General features: G+C 45.9%; 1 protein-coding gene across 1 annotated transcript; it reads right to left on the bottom strand.

Moving 5' to 3' along the window:
- Positions 1–3,976: 3,976 nt before the first annotated feature.
- LOC141040738 (uncharacterized) lies at positions 3,977–6,416 on the bottom strand. The gene is made up of 3 exons (XM_073506855.1): positions 5,600–6,416; positions 5,462–5,549; positions 3,977–4,694 (listed from the first exon to the last, which is right to left on the bottom strand). The coding sequence occupies exons 1-3, from the start codon at positions 6,414–6,416 to the stop codon at positions 3,977–3,979; spliced, it is 1,623 nt and encodes a 540-aa protein (XP_073362956.1).
- Between the last annotated feature and the right edge of the window lie 15,244 nt (positions 6,417–21,660).

Raw genomic sequence — 21,660 nt, 5'->3', positions numbered from 1 at the left:
TCCGCTCCTGCCCGGTGATGTCTGAGCTCCGGCTCAGGTTGGCCATGCGGTACAACTACTGGTATGACCGCAAGCACGAGGACCCAGTCAGGGGGCCCTTCGGCGAGTCCATGGACAGGTTTGAGAGGCTCGCGTGCAGGTCGTCGGCCGTGGACCTCGGCGGGGTGTCGGAGCTCCCGGACCCCTTGACCAACAACTGCGCGTTCCGCTGTCTGCAGACGAGCCTCCGGAAGGTGACGTTGCGGTTCAAGGCCAAGGAGGTGAACTGCTTCCCGGTGCAGCTCGCCAAGTTCCTCGCGGAGAACGCCATGGTGCTCGAGGAAATGCACGTCGAGGACGGCAACCAGTTCTGGACGGACCACCTGTGCCACAAGGTTGGGATGTGGAGAGCCGAGTCATTCCGGAGGAAGAACCTGCCGGACACGGCCGCCGGCTTTCGGGTGTGCCAGCTGCTGATGGATAAACCCGTGGGAAATTCTAACGTGAAAGATACTGCAGATTGTAACGGTTACGATTACGATTGGTGTACATGTGTTAAGCCCGATCGACAACCTCTCAGCAACCTATGGGACTGTACGGTGCTTTCTTGGCGTACGTAGATGATTAACTTCCTACACGGCAGCACGTACAGTCTTTTAGCCAGCGAGTAGTTTGGTCACCTCTTCATTGTAACCCTAGAATTATGCATATGGAATGAAACTGATAAATTCTAGCGTTTTGTAAGGCGGGCTTGCCTGCCCCTCGCGACAATAATTTTTTTTTTGGAGGAAAACTACCGAAAATACAGCCAAAGAAATTACTCGGTGCATTCAGATAGCATCAACGGACGGAGCTCCCCCGGCACGTCCGCGATCATCAGGCGGTCTTCATGCCGCCTAGCTCTGGCTGCTAGCTCATGTGCTAGCCGGTTCTGCTCCCTCTTGACTGTCCTGACTTGGATTGAACTGAATGTATGCCATGCATTTTTTATTTCATTGACAATCCAAAAGCATTCAGAGCAGCAGGTTCCGTTGCTTCTCAGTTCAGTTGCTATTAGTGTATTGTCAGTCTCAATCATGATCGGTCCATTGTACAGCCTCGCCAGTGCCGTTAGGCCGAGCAGAATAGCCTAACCCTCGGCCTCTTCAACTGTTTTGCTGGGGTTCATCACCTTACATGCAGAGTAGTACACAAGTCCCTTATCATTTCGTGCCACTATTCCGGCCCAGCTTCGACCCGTGTCTGCTAGGAATGCTGCATCAGTATTCAGTTTCAGCACTCCCGGTGGCAGAGGTTCCCACTTTTTTCTCAAATGTTCAACGCGGGGGGGGGGGGGGGGGGGGGGGGGGGGGGGGGGGGGTCCCCACCTGAATATATTTGATGATCAGGGGAGAACCCCAGGGAAGTGTTTTACAGATGACCGTGTACACATCGAAAAAGGGAGGAGGCAGGGAGGGTTTTTACGGGCACACACTAGCTAGACGGAGAGGGCATGTAGCCAAGTTTCTACATGACCCCTCCGACTCTCGGGAAGCCGACCACGCCAAAGTGCGGCGTCCTCACGGCAGCATCCAAGCACACGCTGCAGAGACGGCTGCTGTCGCTGGAAGACCACAGCGTTCCTGTGCTTCCAGAGTTGCCAGCAGCAAAGTAGAGCGAACTCCACTGCCGATTCGGTCACCGCGCCCACCGCGGTGGCAAGGCGAGGCAGCCCGCACACCCTGACTCCATCAGTGTCGACGCCCAGCTTGTTCCAGAAGGCACCTGCGAACGGGCAGGCGAAGAGCATGTGATCGGCCGTTTCCAGGGGCGCAGCGCACAGTGGGCAGCCGGCTTCCGTCGCGGCAACGATGCACTTGCGTAGCAGGACGTCTCTAGTGTGTATACGCCTCTGGACCAGCAGCCAGCTGAAGAACTGCACACTGAGGGGATCCGCGCGCTCCAGATCATATCCGCGATGCCAGCCCGCGCCCCGCCAAATCGCAGCAGCCGGTACGCGGCACTCGACGACAGAGCATTGCGGGGCGCAGCAGCATGCCGCAGTTGCCTTGTGTCCTCCCCCTCACGCGGGGGGGGGGGGGGGGGGGGGGGGGGGGGGGGGGGGGGGGGGGCACCAAGAGAGCCGACACGGCATGCAGTTCACGCTCACCCGCCCTGGTCAGTCTGGGGACCAGACAACTGGTCAGGCCACGCCGGCACACCTGCCAAACGGTCGCCTCGGCGTCCGTGGCGTGGGAGAAGAGGGCGGGGTACGCCACCGCCACAGGCCCGCAGGGGAATCCCACCAGAAAGAGCAGGCCCGGCCGTCCCCGACCGCCACCCTGGTGATCGTGCGGTAGAGCGGAAGCAGTTTCCCCACCGAGGCGCGGTGTTCTCCGCACGCGAGCTCGCCGCTCTTGAGGATGGAGCGGCCGTCCGCACTGCTCCAAATCCAGGCCGCCCAGCGCGACCGGGGCGTCGTGTGGAGGCGATGAAGCATCTTCAGGAGGAGGCATGCGTTCTGGGTAGCGAGGTCGCGAACACCGAGGCCTCCTTCGCTTTTGGCCCGGCACACTCGTTCCCACGCGACCAAGCATTGGGCCCCTGTGGCCCGCTCAGCCACGTTCCAGAGGAAGGAGCGGCGCAGGGCGTCCAGAGCGTGAACCACCGAGGGAGGAAGCAGCAGCGCCGCCATTGCGTACGTTGGCAGCGCACCCAAGACTGCGTTGATGAGGACCAAGCGGCCGGCCGGCGAGAGTAGGCGCGCCGCCCACCCAGCCAGATGCCTGACCGTTTCCTGTCATTCCATAGCGCGCAGGAAGAGTAGCAGACAAAGACCAGCAACACTTCTTTTTATCTCCGACCATAGGCTGTGATAAGTTCCTGATTTCTTCCTCGTACTGCAGCAGGAAGAACTCTCTCATAGTTTCTTTCCCATCATTATGTACACAGTTCTCTCTCAGAAACCAGGCTCTCCACAGCAGCAGCATGATTTTAACCCTCATCTCTGAATCGTGTTTGTCCAAAAGAATTTGCAGCCAGTCTTCCCAGTGTACCAAAACTCTTGCTCATCCGGGAGTCGCCACTCCTTCCTCATTGCGAATCTAAGTGCAGTACTTTTTGTGCATGATATAACAGCATGGAATTCATCTTCCTCTCCATTGCCGCAGATCCCGCAGACACTATCATGAACTATAGTACGTCTGCATTTATTTCTTTTAGTTGCCAGAGTGTTAGTCGCGACTCGCCATCCGAAAATTTTAATCCTCTCCGGGATGTTCATTTTCCAAATGACGTCCCAAATACTCCTATTACCTGCACCGGTAGTCGAGCTTGAGGGTCCTCCATTTGTGTTGCTGTTCAAACTCGCTGCTAGTTTGTAAGCACTATGTACTGTGAAATTCCCGTTTTTCTCATAGTGCCACGCGATGCAATCCTCCATCTCTGTCAAGGGGATTTTTATTTTATAAATCTCCTCAGCATCAAAGGGGTACAAAATCCTTCCGATCAGATATCTGTCCCAATCTTTTGTCTCCTAGTTGATCAATTGGTTAACCCAACAGAGTCTCGATCTCCTAATGAACTGAGTTGTTTTCAAACCATCCACTCTCGGTATCCACTGGTCCCTTTGAATTAGGATGCTCTTGCCGTTTCCAACTCTCCGAATGAGTCTTTTTTTTAACAGCTCCAAACCCTGCTCGATTCCTCTCCAGACCGGCGAGACATCCGAGGGGAAGATGGTGTTGAGGATGTCTCCATTAGGATAATACTTGGAGTTGATGACTCTTGCACACAGGCTGTTTGGGTTTTGTATAAGTCTCCAACTTTGTCTCGCAAGCAGGGCCACATTGAACAAATGCATGTCACCGAATCCAATGCCTCCTGCTCTCTTAGGCAAGGTCATGTGCTCCCAAGACATCCAGTGTACTTTTCTGTGCCCCTCCTGATCACCCCACCAAAAATCTCTAATCATTTTTTCATACTTCTCGCAAAAACCCTTGGACAACGTGGAACACGCTCATGACAAAGGTGGGCAGTGGACGGACTTGACATGGACCTCTTTTGCTGCATATGACATGAACCTTTCATTCCAAATATTGCATCTCTTTCCCAGCTTGTCCATAATCGGTTGAAAATTTTCATCTTTCATCCTTCCTTCAGGCGTCGGGAGTCCCAAATATTTGCTCTCAAAAGTGACAGATTTAACTTCTAACACCGATTTGATTTCCTCTCGCACTTGTTCTGGACATTTTTCACTAAAGAGTATTGAACACTTGCCCGAGCTGAGCAGTTGCCATGTACAGTGCTGAAACACCATTAGAACTCTCTTGACAGCGACCACTTCCTCCACCGTGCTCTTGAAGAACAGCATACTATCGTCTGCGAATAGCAAGTTGGATATGCCCAGACTATTTCTAGCAATTTTGATCGGCGTGATGCTTCCTCCATTCACTTCCTTCTTTAGCAAATTAACCAACCCATCAGCAACAAAAAGAAACAAATAGGGGCTGAGAGGGTCACCTTGTGGCAGCCTTCTAGATGGTTTAAAGAATTCCAAGTGCTCTCCATTGCATTTCACTGAGAACCTGACCGATGTCACACATTCCATGGTCCATTTAATCCATTTCTGACAGAACCCGATTTTACCCAAGACCTCCTCTAGGTACCTCCAGTCAACCCGGTCATAAGCCTTTGCCAAATCCAGCTTGTAAGCACAGTGGGTGTTGAACTGATTCCTGTGATGTTGGATTTTGTGAAAACACTCAAAGGCTATGATTGCATTATCCGTAATCATTCTTCCCGGTATGAAGGCACTTTGAGTCTCGGATATGATATCATCAAGGAAGGGTCTGACCCTATTTACCAGGCATTTTGAGATAACTTTGTATATCACGTTGCATAGACTTATGGGACGAAAATCTTTCAGCGATTGGGGGTTATTTCCTTTCGGAATTAAAATGATGACGGTGTCGTTTATGCCTTCCGGTAGCACTCCATTCTCAAAAAAATGCAGAACTGCAGCCACCACGTCCTCCTTCATGACGCCCCAGTTTCATTGATAGAATCGGGCGGCGAAGCCATCCGGGCGCTTTTAGTGGTCCAATCTGAAAAAGAGCGTCGCTCACCTCGTCCATTGTAAAACTCTTTGTTAACTGAGTGTTAATATACTCACCGACAGATTTCCTTGTCAACTCAATCAGTTCATGAGGAACAACGCTGTGATCTTTTGTGTACAGATTTTTGAAAAAGCCTGTAGCATGGGTCTCAATTCCTTTCTTATCCGTAATCCAGTTTCCATCTTCATCTCTCAATTTTACAATGGTGTTCTTCTTTTTTCTCCAACTCGCTTTTCTCTGAAAATACTTTGTATTCCTATCTCCTTCTTTCAGTTCTGAAACCCTTGATCTCTGTCTCCACATCATCTCCTCTCTCAATAGTAGCTCATCTAGCTCCCTTGACAGGTATTTTATTTCCTCTGCCTGTCCCGGATACTGCGGTTTACTCCATAAGATGATGTTTTCCTTTTGGATCGCAGCAGTATCCTTTAAGATCGAACCGAAATCCTTCGTTGCCCACTGTCTCAGGTCTGCCTGCATAGTTGCGAGTTTGGAACCAAAATTTTCCAAGGTCACAGCCTCACCGTTTTTCTTCCATGAAGACTCAATCGAGGCAGACAGGGAATCCACCCGCTCCCACATGTACTCATAGCGGAAAGCAGGTATACGCTTCTCCGTGGTCGGTCTCCATTCCATTCTTGGACCAAAGCGCACGAGAAGGGGGAGATGGTCTGATCTAGAGGAACAAATGTTTTCGACTGATGCCTTTCTGAAGATATCACTCCATGTTGCAGACGCCACTCCTCTGTCAAGCCTCGCTCTCACATTCTTTCTCCCTTCTTGTTTATTGTCGTATGTCCAGGCTGGACCCTTGAATCCCAGATCAAACAGGCCACAGTCCGAAAGAGTATCACAGAAGTTGGCCATGTTTTTCTCTGATCTTTTTGTTGCAGAAAAGTGTTCAGATTGGCAGAGGGTTTCGTTGAAATCCCCAATGGCAAACCATGGGGCATTTGACACTGTTTTTATTATCCTTAGGACGTTCCAGATGTGGTGCCGCTCATGTGATTTTGGTTCACCGTATACAAAGGTGCCCCTCCATTGTGGCCCATGTTGGTTTAGACGAATTAACACATCAATGTATCTCAAACCCACAGCAAGCTTTATTATTTCAACACTCTCATCATAAAACAAGGCTAATCCGGCACCTTTTCCTACCCCGGGCTGGATGATACAATGCTTTAGCCCCAGCCTCCATCTCAAGCTACTAACAAACTTATTCTTCCGCCGTGTCTCTGAAAGAAAAACGAGCTTTGGTTTGTAAGTGTGCACTAGGCACACCAGCTCCTGAACTGTCCGGGGCTGCCTGAGGCCCCGGCAGTTCCAGCTTCGGAGCGTCATGGCTTCTGCTGGACGCCTACATCGGCATCCACCAGGTGACCGGTAGCCCCTGGACCGGTAGCTCCATTTCCACCATGCTTACCACTGTTGTCCACCTCATTGGTCGTGCCCTTCTGTTTCTTGTGCTGGTCTTTGTTCTCTGCCTCCTTCTCTGTTGCAAGATCCGTTTCCACCACTGATCCACGTTCTCCTCTTTTCCCAAGAACTAACATAGCTTCCCCTGTGCCCTTCTGCAAACCCTTGTCATCTGCAACCTTCTTCATGCTCGCATCCTCCTTGCCAACATACCTCAGCTTGCTGTCCACCATCTTCTCTCCGCCTTGTTCACCAACCGCCGTAGCATCAGCAGCAGCAGAGACCTCCATCTCAGCATACTGTGGTACCAGGTCAAAACCTGGCGGGTGGCTCAGATCGTCGAATGTTGCCACCACCTCCCAACTGGTCACAAAAGCAGCTGCAGTCTTTGGTGTAACATAGCCCTCCTTAGGTTTTGTACCTTGCTCTGAAGCTTCATCCTCTCGAGTAGCCTGCCCTTCCTCACCTTTTGCTGTCTTGCGCCCATGGGTGTCACCATCGCCCACCTTGAGTGCACTGACCTCCGCAATGGCGGCCTGTACTTTGGGATCTGCTAGCACCTCCTCTGCTATCCCTCCATAACGTACCATGGCTAGTTGCCTTGGAGCCCACTTGGCCTCATCGTCAGTCTCTGGTCCGAAGTTGAGGAAGCGACGTGCACCCCCTGCGTCAGGAACAATGACCCCACTCACACTGCTACTTTTCTTAAAGGGAGAGGCACGCATTGCTGCCGTGAACCTCATCGTTTGGAGGCTCTCCGACAGCTTACAGTCGTGTTGGCCATGTCCAATCCGCCCACAATATGCACAGAAGCGCGGGGCTCTCTCGTACTTCACCTCTAAAATGTGTAGCTCATTATCTTCCTTTCCCTTCCCCTTTTTAGCTATCTCTCTAGTTTTAATGTCCCTAGACAAGGGTACATCAACATCATGTCTAACTCTCTCTCTAATGAACTCATTTCTGATTCTACCCCTTTTATCTGCATCTACCTCAAGCACCTCGCCAAGCAAGGCACCCAACTTCTCACCAACCTCCCTTGAGAGCATGAGTGGAGGCACGTCGAAGATCCTTGCCCAGATCGGCATGTGGGCGATTTCCACATCGCCCGGGGCTTTCACTGGTAGAAAAAAGGCCTTTAGTCCCGGTTCGCAAAGGCCTTTAGTCCCGGCTGTGCAACCGGGACTAAATATGCGCGACTAAAGACCCCCCTTTAGTCGCGCCTCTTACGAACCGCGACTAAAGGCTTTAGTCCCGGTTCTCGTGGCTAACCGGGACTAAAGACCTCCTCCACAGGTTTAAACCTGTTTTTTTTGCGAATTTTTTTATTTTTTTTTATTTTCAAATTTCCGAATTATTTTAACCTCTAATCTCTAATCACCACCCCTCATCACTGCTCAATTTATCCTCTAATCTCTAATCACCCCTCATCATTCCAAATCATCTAACTTTCCGGACGGTCACCCATCCTCTCACTACTCCAGCCTGAGCACGCTTAACTTCCGGGTTCTATTCTCCCTCGTTTCCAAGTCTGCACTTGTTGTTTTCCTGACAATAGTAGGATGTCAATTATATTAACCCTCAGGAATTTAGCTTGAGCATGAAGTGACACATTTCACTGTTTGAGTTTGAAACTATTGTTTTAAAAAACAATAATTATTTAGTAACACTAATATTTCTGGAATAATTAGTTTGACCATTGTTTGACCTCTGTTTGACCAAATTTGACCAAAATTTTAAAAAAAACTGAAATAATTATTTAGTAACACTAATATTCTAGAATAATTAGTTTGACCATTGTTTGACCACAGTTTGACCACAATTTGAATTTTTTTGAATTTTTTGCCTCTCCAGATCTTAAAAGCCCCGTATCTTTTTTTCTGTTAGGTTTTTGAGGATTTTAAAAATGTTTAACGGGGTTCCCCCGATTAAATTCGGATGTAACTTTTCGAGTAGATGATTTTTCATATAAAAAACTTTTTCATCCGAGTTCGTATGCAAAAGTTATGCCCATTTTAAGAATTTCCAGAGAGATTTTGCAAATAAAGTCGAAATTCATATTTGTTAATTTTCCCAACAACTAGACCACATATCACATGAGAAACTTATTTTATTTTATTTTTTTGACATTTCCATCATTTTCTTTTGGTTTTTCTAAAACTGAAAAGGCGGTCCACGGGGGGGGGGGGGGGGTAGAGTTTGATGGGCCCTTTAGTACCGGTTGGTCTGGCCAACCGTGACTAAAGGAGTAACCTTTAGTCCCGGTTGGTCTGGCCAACCGCGACTAAAGGACTAACCTTTAGCCCCGGTTGGTCTGGCCAACCGCGACTAAAGGCCTTCGGGCCAGCCTGAGGCCAACCGGGACTAAAGCCCCTCCCGTCCGCCAGCTGTCGACCGAGCGCGCTGGGCCCAGATAGTTGGTCGCGGGTCTCCTCCCGAACCGCGACTAAAGACCCCTTTGGTCGCGGTTCGATTATTTTGGGGACTAATGGGGGCGTATGGAAGCCTCTTTTTCTACTAGTGTTTGGTTTCATCCACCGGGACGATCAGGAATGCATCGCCACGGTGCGTCCATGGCCCATTGTCGAGGATGAAATGCAAGTCGCCCTCCTTCTCGAACTCCATCATATACCTATTGTTTTTCAGCTGAGTGTAGTGGAGGCGGCCGCGCAGCCCCCATTTCTCCTTGAGCTCCTTGAAGAGGCCGGCCGCGCTGAACGCCTGCATCGAGAAGAAGATCAAGCAGCAGCACATTGTTGGGTTACGCAGTATTTCAAAAAAATTCCTACGATCACACAAGATCTGTCTAGGAGATGCATAGCAATGAGCGGGGAGAGTGTGTCCACGTACCCTCGTAGACCGAAAACGGAAACGTTAAGTAACACGGTTGATGTAGTCGAACGTCTTCGCGATCCAACCGATCAAGTACCGAACGCACGGCACCTCCGCGATCTGCACACGTTCAGCTCGGTGACGTCCCTCGAACTCTAGATCCAGCTGAGGCCAAGGGAGATTTCCGTCAGCACGACGACGTGGTGACGGTGATGATGAAGTTACCGGCGCAGGGCTTCGCCAAGCACTACGACGATATGACCGAGGTGGAAATCTTTGGAGGGGGGCACTGTTCGGGAACGTAGTAATTTCAAAAAAATTCCTACGCACACGCAAGAACATGGTGATCCATAGCAACAAGAGGGGACAGTGTTGTCCACGTACCCTTGTAGACCGAAAGCGGAAGCGTTAGCACAACGCGGTTGATGTAGTCGTACGTCTTCACGATCCGACCGATCAAGTACCGAACGCACGGCACCTCCGAGTTCAGCACACGTTCAGCCCGATGACGTCCCTCGAAGTCCAATCCAGCCGAGTGTTGAGGGAGAGTTTCGTCAGCACGACGGCGTGGTGACGATGATGATGTTCTACCGACGCATGGCTTCGCCTAAGCACCGCTACCGTATTATCAAGGTGGACTATGGTGGAGGGGGCACCGCACACGGCTAAAAGATCAAATCATTGTTGTGTCTTTGGGGTGCCCCCTGCCCCCGTATATAAAGGAGCCAGGGGGAGGTGCGGCCGGCCAGGAGGAGACGCGCCAGAAGGAGTCCTACTCCCACCGGGAGTAGGACTCCCTCCCTTCCTTGTTGGATTAGGAGAAGGGGGGAAAGATGAGGGAGAGAGGAAGGAAAGGGGGGGCGCCGCCCCCCTCTCCTTGTCCTATTCGGACTAGAGGGGGAGGGGCGCGCGGCCCTGACCTAGCCGCCTCTCCTCTTCTCCACTAAGGCTCACTATGGTCCATTAAGCCCCCGGGGGGTTCCGGTAACCCCTCGGTACTCCGGTAAAATCCCGATTTCACCCGGAACACTTCCGATATCCAAATATAGGCTTCCAATATATCAATCTTCATGTCTCGACCATTTCGAGACTCCTCGTCATGTCCGTGATCACATCCGGGACTCCGAACAACCTTCGGTACATCAAAACTCATAAACTCATAATATAACCGTCATCGGAACTTTAAGCGTGCGGACCCTACGGGTTCGAGAACTATGTAGACATGACCGAGACACGTCTCCAGTCAATAACCAATAGCAGAACCTGGATGCTCATATTGGCTCCCACATATTCTACGAAGATCTTTATCGGTCAGACCGCATAACAACATACGTTGTTCCCTTTGTCATCGGTATGTTACTTGCCCGAGATTCGATCGTCGGTATCTCAATACCTAGTTCAATCTCGTTACCGGCAAGTCTCTTTACTCGTTCCGTAATACATCATCCCGCAACCAACTCATTAGTTGCAATGCTTGCAAGGCTTAAGTGATGTGCATTACTGAGTGGGCCCAGAGATACCTCTCCGACAATCGGAGTGACAAATCCTAATCTCGAAATACGCCAACCCAACAAGTACCTTCGGAGACACCTGTAGAGCACTTTTATAATCACCCAGCTACGTTGTGACGCACTAGTAGAAAACGGGGCAAAGGTCATAGGGCAGTTTTCACATTAGCCCCGGTTCAGTCACGAACCGAGACTAATGTGAGCATTGGTCCCGGTTCGTGAGCCCAGGGGGCCGTCCGGGGCCTCGTGGGCATTGGTCCCGGTTCGTATGGACCCTTTGGTCCCGGTTGGTGGTACAAACCGGAACCAATGGGCCACGCTCCTGGCCCACCACCCTTTAGTCCCGGTTCATACCACAAACCGGGACTAAAGGGCTGGTCCTAGTTGCGGCCAGTGTTTAGTCCCACCTCGCCAACCGAAGGGGGCTCACACCAGTTTATAAGCCCGTCCCTCTCTGCCTTTTAAAGTGAAAATAGATGCCCTTATATAGGGAATTTGACCTAAATTCACAGTAAATTTCATAGAAATTTATTATGATTTTAGGTTGAATTTTCTCTATAAGCGCATCTATTTTCATTTTTTTATATTTATAAAATAAATAAACCTTAATAAAATAAATAAAACTAAATAAACCTTAATAAAATAAAATAAAATAAACTATAGTAACTACAATAAATAAACCTTAATAAATTAAGTAAAAATAGCAGCAGTAAAATAAACAAAAATAAAATGCGTCTGGAAGAGATTGTCCGTTTTGTACACGAAGTGCATCCAGTTTATGCCGTAACCCTCTCAACTTTCTTGCACATGCTATGTGGATGAAATGATGATATCATGCCAACTTTCAACCTTTTCAGAGTTCATTTGAAATGCTTTTCAATTTTAGGGTCTTATAGCTCAAAATAATTAGTAAATGCATGAAAAATAACAAATGAAGTCAGAAAGGATTGAAAAATGATGATGTGGCTTTGAATGGTGCATTTTGAACACACAAAAAGTCAGGAGTTCAAATAAGTTTTAAAAAATGAAATCCCTTTGTAACAGACGAGTTTCCGGATGAAATCCTGATACTTTGAAAGAGATTGTCCGTTTTGTACACGAAGTGCATCCAGTTTATGCCGTAACCCTCTCAACTTTCTTGCACATGCTATGTGGATGAAATGATGATATCATGCCAATTTTCAACCTTTTCAGAGTTCATTTGAAATGCTTTTCAATTCTAGGGTCTTATAGCTCAAAATAATTAGTAAATGCATGAAAAATAAAAAATGAAGTCAGAAAGGATTGAAAAATGATGATGTGGCTTTGAATGGTGCATTTTGAACACACACAAAGTCAGGAGTTCAAATAAGTTTTAAAAAATGAAATCCCTTTGTAACAGACGAGTTTCCGGATGAAATCCTGATACTTTGAAAGAGATTGTCCGTTTTGTACACGAAGTGCATCCAGTTTATGCCGTAACCCCCTCAACTTTCTTGCACATCCTATGTGGATGAAATGATGATATCATGCCAATTTTCAACCTTTTCAGAGTTCATTTGAAATGCTTTTCAATTTTAGGGTCTTATAGCTCAAAATAATTAGTAAATGCATGAAAAATAACAAATGAAGTCAGAAAGGATTGAAAAATGATGATGTGGCTTTGAATGGTGCATTTTGAACACACAAAAAGTCAGGAGTTCAAATAAGTTTTAAAAAATGAAATCCCTTTGTAACAGACGAGTTTCCGGATGAAATCCTGATACTTTGAAAGAGATTGTCCGTTTTGTACACGAAGTGCATCCAGTTTATGCCGTAACCCTCTCAACTTTCTTGCACATGCTATGTGGATGAAATGATGATATCATGCCAATTTTCAACCTTTTCAGAGTTCATTTGAAATGCTTTTCAATTTTAGGGTCTTATAGCTCAAAATAATTAGTAAATGCATGAAAAATAAAAAATGAAGTCAGAAAGGATTGAAAAATGATGATGTGGCTTTGAATGGTGCATTTTGAACACACACAAAGTCAGGAGTTCAAATAAGTTTTAAAAAATGAAATCCCTTTGTAACAGACGAGTTTCCGGATGAAATCCTGATACTTTGAAAGAGATTGTCCGTTTTGTACACGAAGTGCATCCAGTTTTTGCCGTAACCATCTCAACTTTCTTGCACATGCTATGTGGATGAAATGATGATATCATGCCAACTTTCAACCTTTTCAGAGTTCATTTGAAATGCTTTTCAATTTTAGGGTCTTATAGCTCAAAATAATTAGTAAATGCATGAAAAATAACAAATGAAGTCAGAAAGGATTGACAAATGATGATGTGGCTTTGAATGGTGCATTTTGAACACACAAAAAGTCAGGAGTTCAAATAAGTTTTAAAAAATGAAATCCCTTTGTAACAGACGAGTTTCCGGATGAAATCATCATACTTTGAAAGAGATTGTCCGTTTTGTACACGAAGTGCATCCAGTTTTTGCCGTAACCCTCTCAACTTTCTTGCACATGCTATGTGGATGAAATGATGATATCATGCCAACTTTCAACCTTTTCAGAGTTCATTTGAAATGCTTTTCAATTTTAGGGTCTTATAGCTCAAAATAATTAGTAAATGCATGAAAAATAACAAATGAAGTCAGAAAGGATTGACAAATGATGATGTGGCTTTGAATGGTGCATTTTGAACACATAAAAAGTCAGGAGTTCAAATAAGTTTTAAAAAATGAAATCCCTTTGTAACAGACGAGTTTTCGGATGAAATCCTGATACTTTGAAAGAGATTGTCCGTTTTGTAACATGCCATTGGTGGCACGAACCGGGACCAATTCCACCCTTTGGTCCCTGTTGGTGCCACGAACCAGTACTAATGAGGCTGTGGCCCCACGAGCACCTTTAGTACCTGTTCGTGGCACGAACCGGTACTAGAGTTTCTTACTAGCTAAGCAGTTTTTTAGTCCCACCTCGCTAGCTGAGAGGCACTAGGAGCAGTTTATAAGCCCTGAGTGCAGAGACGATGAAGAAGAGGCGCAATGCTCACGTTGCTTAGCTTCAAGCCTTGAGGAATAAGGTAGACTGCATCGAGCTATGTGCAGTGCAGTCTACACTATTCCGAAAGGCTTGAAGCCAATCAACGCGCATTGCGCCTCTTTTTTATTTTTAATCATTAAAAGCAAAAAGAATTTTCATAAAGAACTTTTTTTGATAGAAACTTTAATAGCAGAAAGAATTATCATAAAGTAAAATAAATAAGTAATTAGAAACAAAATAAAATAAAATAAATAAGTTTTTTGTTGTAAGTAGAAATAAAACAAAATAAATATAGCAAAAAAGAAAATAAAAAAACTAAATACAGCAAAAAGAATTTTCATAAAGAACTAATGGCACTAATAGAAAGTTTATATGTTTTCTAAAACTAATGGCACTAACAGACAGTTTATAATTTTGCTAACCCAAAAGCAAAAAGAATTAAAAAATAAAGAAAAAAACAAAAGAAAATAAATAATGCAAAAAATTTAAAAAACTGCCACCTATTGGGCCACCACGGCCTGAATACGACTAGAAACCCAACCTGGGCCAGGATTCAGGCCAGCAGAAGGCCCAATAGGCCAACAGACAGCACAGTGTGACATTAGGCCCATAAGCCTGCATTTGAGAGGAGCTCGAGAAGGCAGCCGCAGTGGCGCTTATAAACCACTCCAAGCCCCTCTCAACTAGCGAGGTGGGACTAAACTTTTGGCCGCGGGCAGCGCAAGGCCTTTGGTCCCGGTTGGTGGCACCAACCGGGACCAATGCCCCCCCTTTAGTCCCGGTTGGTGCCACCAACCGGGACCAAAGGCCTCTGCTTCCCGCCCTTTATGCTGGTGAAAAGAGGCCTTTAGTCCCGGTTGGTGGCACCAACCGGGACCAAAGGGTGGGTATTGGTTCCGGTTGGAGCCACCAACCGGGACGAAAGCCTTTGCTATATAAGTAACACTTTGGAAATTTGCTGATTTCCATCGCCAGTGTCCCCCCGCCCGACGACGCCGCGAGCTCGATCTACGCCGCCAGGCTGCCCCGTCGTCGTCGTCGTTGCCCGTTCCCCCGAGCCCACGCCATCGCCCGTCGCCGTCGTCCTCCGCCCCCCGCCGCCGTCGCCGTCGGCATCCGCCGCGCGCCCCCGAGCCGTCGCCCCGTACGTCACCGTCGCCGCCCTCCGCCCCCGGCCCGCCGCGGTCGCCGTCGCCCTCCACCACCCACGCCGTCGCCCTCCGCCACCCTGTGAGCGCCGCCCCGATCCCCTCCTCCTCCTCCCTGTAATGGATGTGTAGTTAGATTTGTAATTAGATTGTTGTAATTAGATTTGTATGTGTAGTATTAATTTGGATGTAATTAGATTTGTATGTGTAGTATTAATTTGGATGTGTAGTTAGATTTAGTTGTTGTAATTAGATTTGTATGTGTAGTATTAATTTGGATGTGTAGTTAGATTTGTAATTTAGTTGTATTAATTTGGATGTGTAGTTAATTAGATAATTTAGTTGTTGTAATTTAGATGTATTAATTTAGATGTGTAGTTTAGATTTTTTTGGTGATATTATTATTGAATATGCAAATGTTTGTATGTTCATATGCAAAGAATATATCAATTTTTTCATAGAATTTTTATGATTTTTTTTGTTGTAATTTTGTTCATAGAATTTTTATGATTTTTTTTGTTCATAGAAATTGTGTATGATCAATGTCATTTATGTATGTTCATATTTAGAATAAAAAGAAGGAGAGAAAAAAGGAAAATAAGAAGGAGAAGAAGAAGAGAAGAAGAGAAGAAGAGGAGAGGAAGTAGAGGAGAAATAAATAAGAAGATGAAAAAGAAGAAAAAAAAGAGTAGAAGAAGAAGAAATAGAGGAGAAGAAGAAGAAATAGAATAATATATTATTCTATTTTTTCTTCTTCTCCTATATTCCTTCTTCTTCTCCTCTTTTTTTCTTTTTTTTCTTCGATGTCCTCCTCTATTCCTTTCTTCTTCTCCTCTTTTTTTGCGTCTTCTTCCTCTTCTTATTTTTTATCGGGTATGTCGTTGTCGATATATGTACCCCCCTCCCCGATAACTTTTAGTAAGTACTACCTAGAAAGTGTTTAATAGAATTAGTTAGAAAAATAATAGAACTAGTTAAACTAGCTAGTTTATTTTTAGTAAGTACTACTTTATTCTATTTATAGTAAGGAAATTAATAGAACTAGTTTGTTTTTTTAGTTAAAGCAATTATTCCCGCATCGACATCGACGATGCCTATCCCGCATCCTCGTCGTCGACTCGGCGGAGGAGGCCGGCTTGATCAGAGGGGCCATGTCCGGGACTGGGCTCCGCCGGGCTGGTTTTGGGAGGTGCTACCTTCCGGTGGGCGTAGGTTGGTGAGGAACCAGCCCGTCGTTGACCCGATCCTTGTTTGGTGGCGCTCGCGTGGGCCAGTGACGGTGCCGAGGCTTCCGGACACCGCGGAGGAGGTACGTCACCGTGTCAGCGAGGAGGACCAGCACGTCCGTCGCTACATGGTTGCGTTGGAGGGCAGGTTCGACAGTACCTGGCAGGTTCTTCAGGGATCTCACTGGAGCTATGATCCTGTGATGGTTCCGTCCCTTTGGGTGTCCACCGCCCGCACCGATGTCCGTCGGGCGCTACTGTTCTAGCTGTACTAGCGATGCTATATGTATGATAGTATTCGAGGTGTATTAGTGATAATATCCGGCGATGTACGGACGCATGGAGATGATGTAGTTTTGCTTATAATTGAATGCATCCTAATTTGAATACTACTTTATTTTGTGATTTGATTTTGCTTATTGAATGCTCAAAGTGGAAAACTACTCCGATCCTACTTTGAATGCTAAAATTGGAGAGCACTATGATTAGTTGATAGCTTATAGGGTTTTTGTTTTCGCAGAAATCTAGAAGCCCCCCCCGGCCCCTCCATCATCCCCGCCGTCGTCCCCGTCACCGCCCCCTCCGACATCGAGGTGAGACCAGCCAAATCCTCTTTTAGAAAGATAATTAAACGATATTTCGGGTTGACTGTAAGTCTGTCGAGTCTCCACCATATATGAGAGGACGAAGAATTCCGACTGTGTTGTTGTGGGGGTAGCTTCTCCTTCGTTCCCGTGTGCTAGACCATTTGGTGTAATGCACTCGAGAACGAAAGGAGGAGCTACCATCACCGACGGTCGCAAATGTCAGAGAGGAATCAGTGAGGGAGAGTTCCACCATATATATATGAGAGGACGAAGAATCCCGACTGTTGTCGTGGGGGTCGCTTCTCCTTTGTTCCCGTGTGCTAGCTAGACATTTTGGTGTAATGCACACGGGGACAAAGGGAGGAGCGACCATCACCAACGGTCGAATGTATACACCGCGTGAGCTGAGAGTTTTCAAGAAAAGACTCGACAAACCGATAGTCAACCCGTGATGAATAATAATGATCTAACTTAGGTTTTTTAGTACATATATTTAATTGTAGATGTTTAATATTTGAATTATATATGAACATAGGAAATGTCGTACTCGGACGACGAAAGTCTCCCGGGGGAGTGCGACTGGTGCCACGACGACCGAGGTCAGTGCGACAGGCCTCACCTGGACGAAGATCGGCGCTTCAGTATTAAGCTGGAGGAGACGTTCGATGTTGAAACGGTACGCAATGACGACAAGTGTTATTTTTTCGTAATTAAGCACGACTTCAACTATTTCAACGTGTACTTTTCATCTTTTACAATTCGGCTAGCTTATCCCATGCCATGCAAGACGCTACGTCTTGGAGAGGATGGGTTTTGAAGACCATGAAAGTATGGAAACAAAGAAAATTCACCTAAGGACCCATCATGATATAGATTTTGAAGTAAAGCTGTATAATTCTGAGAGCGTAACCCATTTTGGTTGCAAAAATTGGGAAGCATTTTGCAAGATGTATGGTTTTGATGAGGGTATGCTTGTCACCATGGATCTTGGTGATACTGACATCGAGCAAGACAATATGGACATTTGGGTCCTTGTTGATACGCCTCCAATTCTACCGCTATGTGAGTTTCTCAAACATAGTTATTAGCTAATTTATATTGTTCATTTCAAAATAGTTGACAGCTTATTTTCATTGACAGCTTATTTTGATTGTTCAAACAATGTGCGGAACATGGTAGACAGAACCTACTACACCGATGGCTCTAAGTTAACTTATAAGGAGAAAACTCATCTGGTCGGATTTTGTACTGATATTGGGAATTACAATATCTACAATCAAACTCATCATCATTATGGTCCTCCATACGTGCCACTAGTGCACGTGGTGAACTACGGTAACTACTATGGAGATACCCTGGTAAGATTTCTTACTATTACGACATCCGTGCATATTTTGCATAGTTCTAAAACTAGTGCATTATCATTGCTAACTATGAAGTTATTACTATGTTTTTCAACAGATAATCCCAGAGGATTGTGTGCCTCATTTTATGTATCAGAATGGTAGGCTTGATGTTTTGAATATACAACCAGGTCATCCTACGAATCTCAACTGTCCATACCGGATTTCTAAAAGAAGTGGAGACATGCAAATCAAAGAATGGAAAAAATGTATGGACAGTCGCAAGGAGCTTCTTGGAAGCAAAAGGAAGCGAGGCGCAAGAATTGGAGACAGGATGATCTCCATTCTCCATAATGGAGAGTCAGGGTCTATATTGTTTTATGCTATTTTACCTTAAAGAGGGTATTTCGGTCCTACCTAATACTGATGATCATGTGCTAAGAACAATTAAGTAGGGTTGGTTCGATGACTGTGAGGATGATGATCGATCGTATGACTTGTTATTAATAACGAGTAGAAGTTGTATGATGATGATTAGTAGGACTTGTTATTATATATGATGATGCATGATGCGTGCATGAAGAGTTATTATATATCAGCGGGTGAAATGAACATGGATTGGATTGAAGTGAAGGCAACATGCATGTGGTGCGTGTCGAAAGTAGTACAATCCAAACTTGATCAAGTCCGGATTAGTATTACTTTCGACATGCACCACATGTTGCCTTCACTTCAATCTAAGCCATGTTTAGGCATAGCAGTACGTAGCGTTGGTAAACCAAGCACGGAGATATAAGAGAGGACACTTCTCTCTAATAGCTACCTAATAACAACCTAAATTAACCCCCCAAAACCCCCAAAACCCCCCCCCCCCTTCAAAAAAAACAAAAACCTCAGCTCCTGCCAGGTGCTGATGCATGGATGCCTATTGGTCCCGGTTGGTGGCACCAACCGGGACCAAAGGCCCTCCTGCCTGGGCTCCCCGCACCGGCCACGTGGACGGCCTTTAGTCCCGGTTCGTGTAAGAACCGGGACTAAAGGGCTAGGGCATTAGTAACGACCCTTTAGTCCCGGTTCCTGAACCGGGACTAAAGGCCCTTATGAACCAGGGTAAAAGCCCCTTTTCCTACTAGTGACGTTTGGTAGCACACAAAGTGTTCCTCCGGTAAACGGGAGTTGCATAATCTCATAGTCATAGGAACATGTATAAGTCATGAAGAAAGCAATAGCAACATACTAAACGATCGAGTGCTAAGCTAACGGAATGGGTCAAGTCAATCACATCATTCTCCTAATGATGTGATCCCGTTAATCAAATGACAACTCATGTCAATGGCTAGGAAACATAACCATCTTTGATCAACGAGCTAGTCAAGTAGAGGCATACTAGTGACACTCTGTTTGTCTATGTATTCACACAAGTATTATGTTTTCGGTTAATACAATTCTAGCATGAATAATAAACATTTATCATGATATAAGGAAATAAATAATAACTTTATTATTGCCTCTAGGGCATAGTTCCTTCAGTCTCCCACTTGCACTAGAGTCAATAATCTAGATTACACAGTAATGATTCTAACACCCATGGAGTCTTGGTGCTGATCATGTTTTGCTCGTGGAAGAGGTTTAGTCAACAGGTCTGCAACATTCAGATCCGTATGTATCTTGCAAATATCTATGTCTCCCACCTGGACTAGATCCCGGATGGAATTGAAGCGTCTCTTGATGCGCTTGGTTCTCTTGTGAAATCTAGATTCCTTCGCCAAGGCAATTGCACCATTATTGTCACAAAAGATTTTCATTGGACCCGATGCACTAGGTATGACATCTAGATCGGATATGAACTCCTTCATCCAGACTCCTTCATTTGCTGCTTCCGAAGCAGCTATGTACTCTGCTTCACATGTAGATCCCGCCACGACGCTTTGTTTGGAACTGCACCAACTGACAGCTCCACCATTCAATGTAAACACGTATCTGGTTTGCGATTTAGAATCGTCCGGATCAGTGTCAAAGCTTGCATCAACGTAACCATTTACAATGAGCTCTTTGTCACCTCCATAAACGAGAAACATATCCCTAGTCCTTTTTAGGTATTTCAGGATGTTCTTGACCGCTGTCTAGTGATCCACTCCTGGATTACTTTTTGGTACCTCCCTGCTAGACTTATAGCAAGGCACACATCAGGTCTGGTACACAGCATTGCATACATGATAGAGCCTATGGCTGAACCATAGGGAACATCTTTCATTTTCTCTCTATCTTCTGCAGTGGTCGGGCATTGAGTCTTACTCAACTTCACACCTTGTGACACAGGCAAGAACCCTTTCTTTGCTTGATCCATTTTGAACTTCTTCAAAACTTTGTCAAGGTATGTGCTTTGTGAAAGTCCAATTAAGCGTCTTGATCTATCTCTATAGATCTTGATGCCCAATATATAAGCAGCTTCACCGAGGTCTTTCATTGAAAAACTCTTATTCAAGTATCCCTTTATGCTATCTAGAAATTCTATATCATTTCCAATCAGCAATATGTCATCCACATATAATATCAGAAATGCTACAGAGCTCCCACTCACTTTCTTGTAAATACAGGCTTCTCCAAAAGTCTGTATAAAACCAAATGCTTTGATCACACTGTCAAAGCGTTTATTCCAACTCCGAGAGGCTTGCACCAGTCCATAAATGGATCGCTGGAGCTTGCACACTTTGTTAGCTCCCTTTGGAACGACAAAACCTTCCGGTTGCATCATATACAACTCTTCTTCCAGAAATCCATTCAGGAATGCAGTTTTTACATCCATTTGCCAAATTTCATAATCATAAAATGCGGCAATTGCTAACATGATTCGGACGGACTTAAGCATCGCTACGGGTGAGAAGGTCTCATCGTAGTCAATCCCTTGAACTTGTCGAAAACCTTTCGCAAAAAGTCGATCTTTATAGACAGTAACATTACCGTCAGCGTCAGTCTTCTTCTTAAAGATCCATTTATTCTCAATGGCTTGCCGATCATCGGGCAAGTCAACCAAAGTCCACACTTTGTTCTCATACATGGATCCCATCTCAGATTTCATGGCCTCAAGCCATTTTGCGGAATCTGGGCTCACCATCATTTCTTCATAGTTCGTAGGTTCGTCATGGTCTAGTAACATAACCTCCAGAACAGGATTACTGTACCACTCTAGTGCGGATCTTACTCTGGTTGACCTACGAGGTTCAGTAACAACTTGATCTGAAGTTCCATGATCATCATCACTAACTTCCTCACTAATTGGTATAGACGTCACAGGAACCGGTTTCTGTGATGAACTACTTTCCAATAAGGGAGCAGGTACGGTTACGTCATCAAGTTCTACTTTCCTCCCACTCACTTCTTTCGAGAGAAACTCCTTCTCTAGAAAGGATCCATTCTTAGCAACGAATGTCTTGCCTTCGGATTTGTGATAGAAGGTGTACCCAACAGTCTCTTTTGGGTATCCTATGAAGACACATTTCTCCGATTTGGGTTC

The sequence above is a fragment of the Aegilops tauschii genome, chromosome 2 (assembly GCF_002575655.3).
Source record: "Aegilops tauschii subsp. strangulata cultivar AL8/78 chromosome 2, Aet v6.0, whole genome shotgun sequence".
In the NCBI taxonomy this organism is placed as follows: domain Eukaryota; kingdom Viridiplantae; phylum Streptophyta; class Magnoliopsida; order Poales; family Poaceae; genus Aegilops; species Aegilops tauschii.
This window is presented reverse-complemented; position numbering and strand designations above follow the sequence as displayed.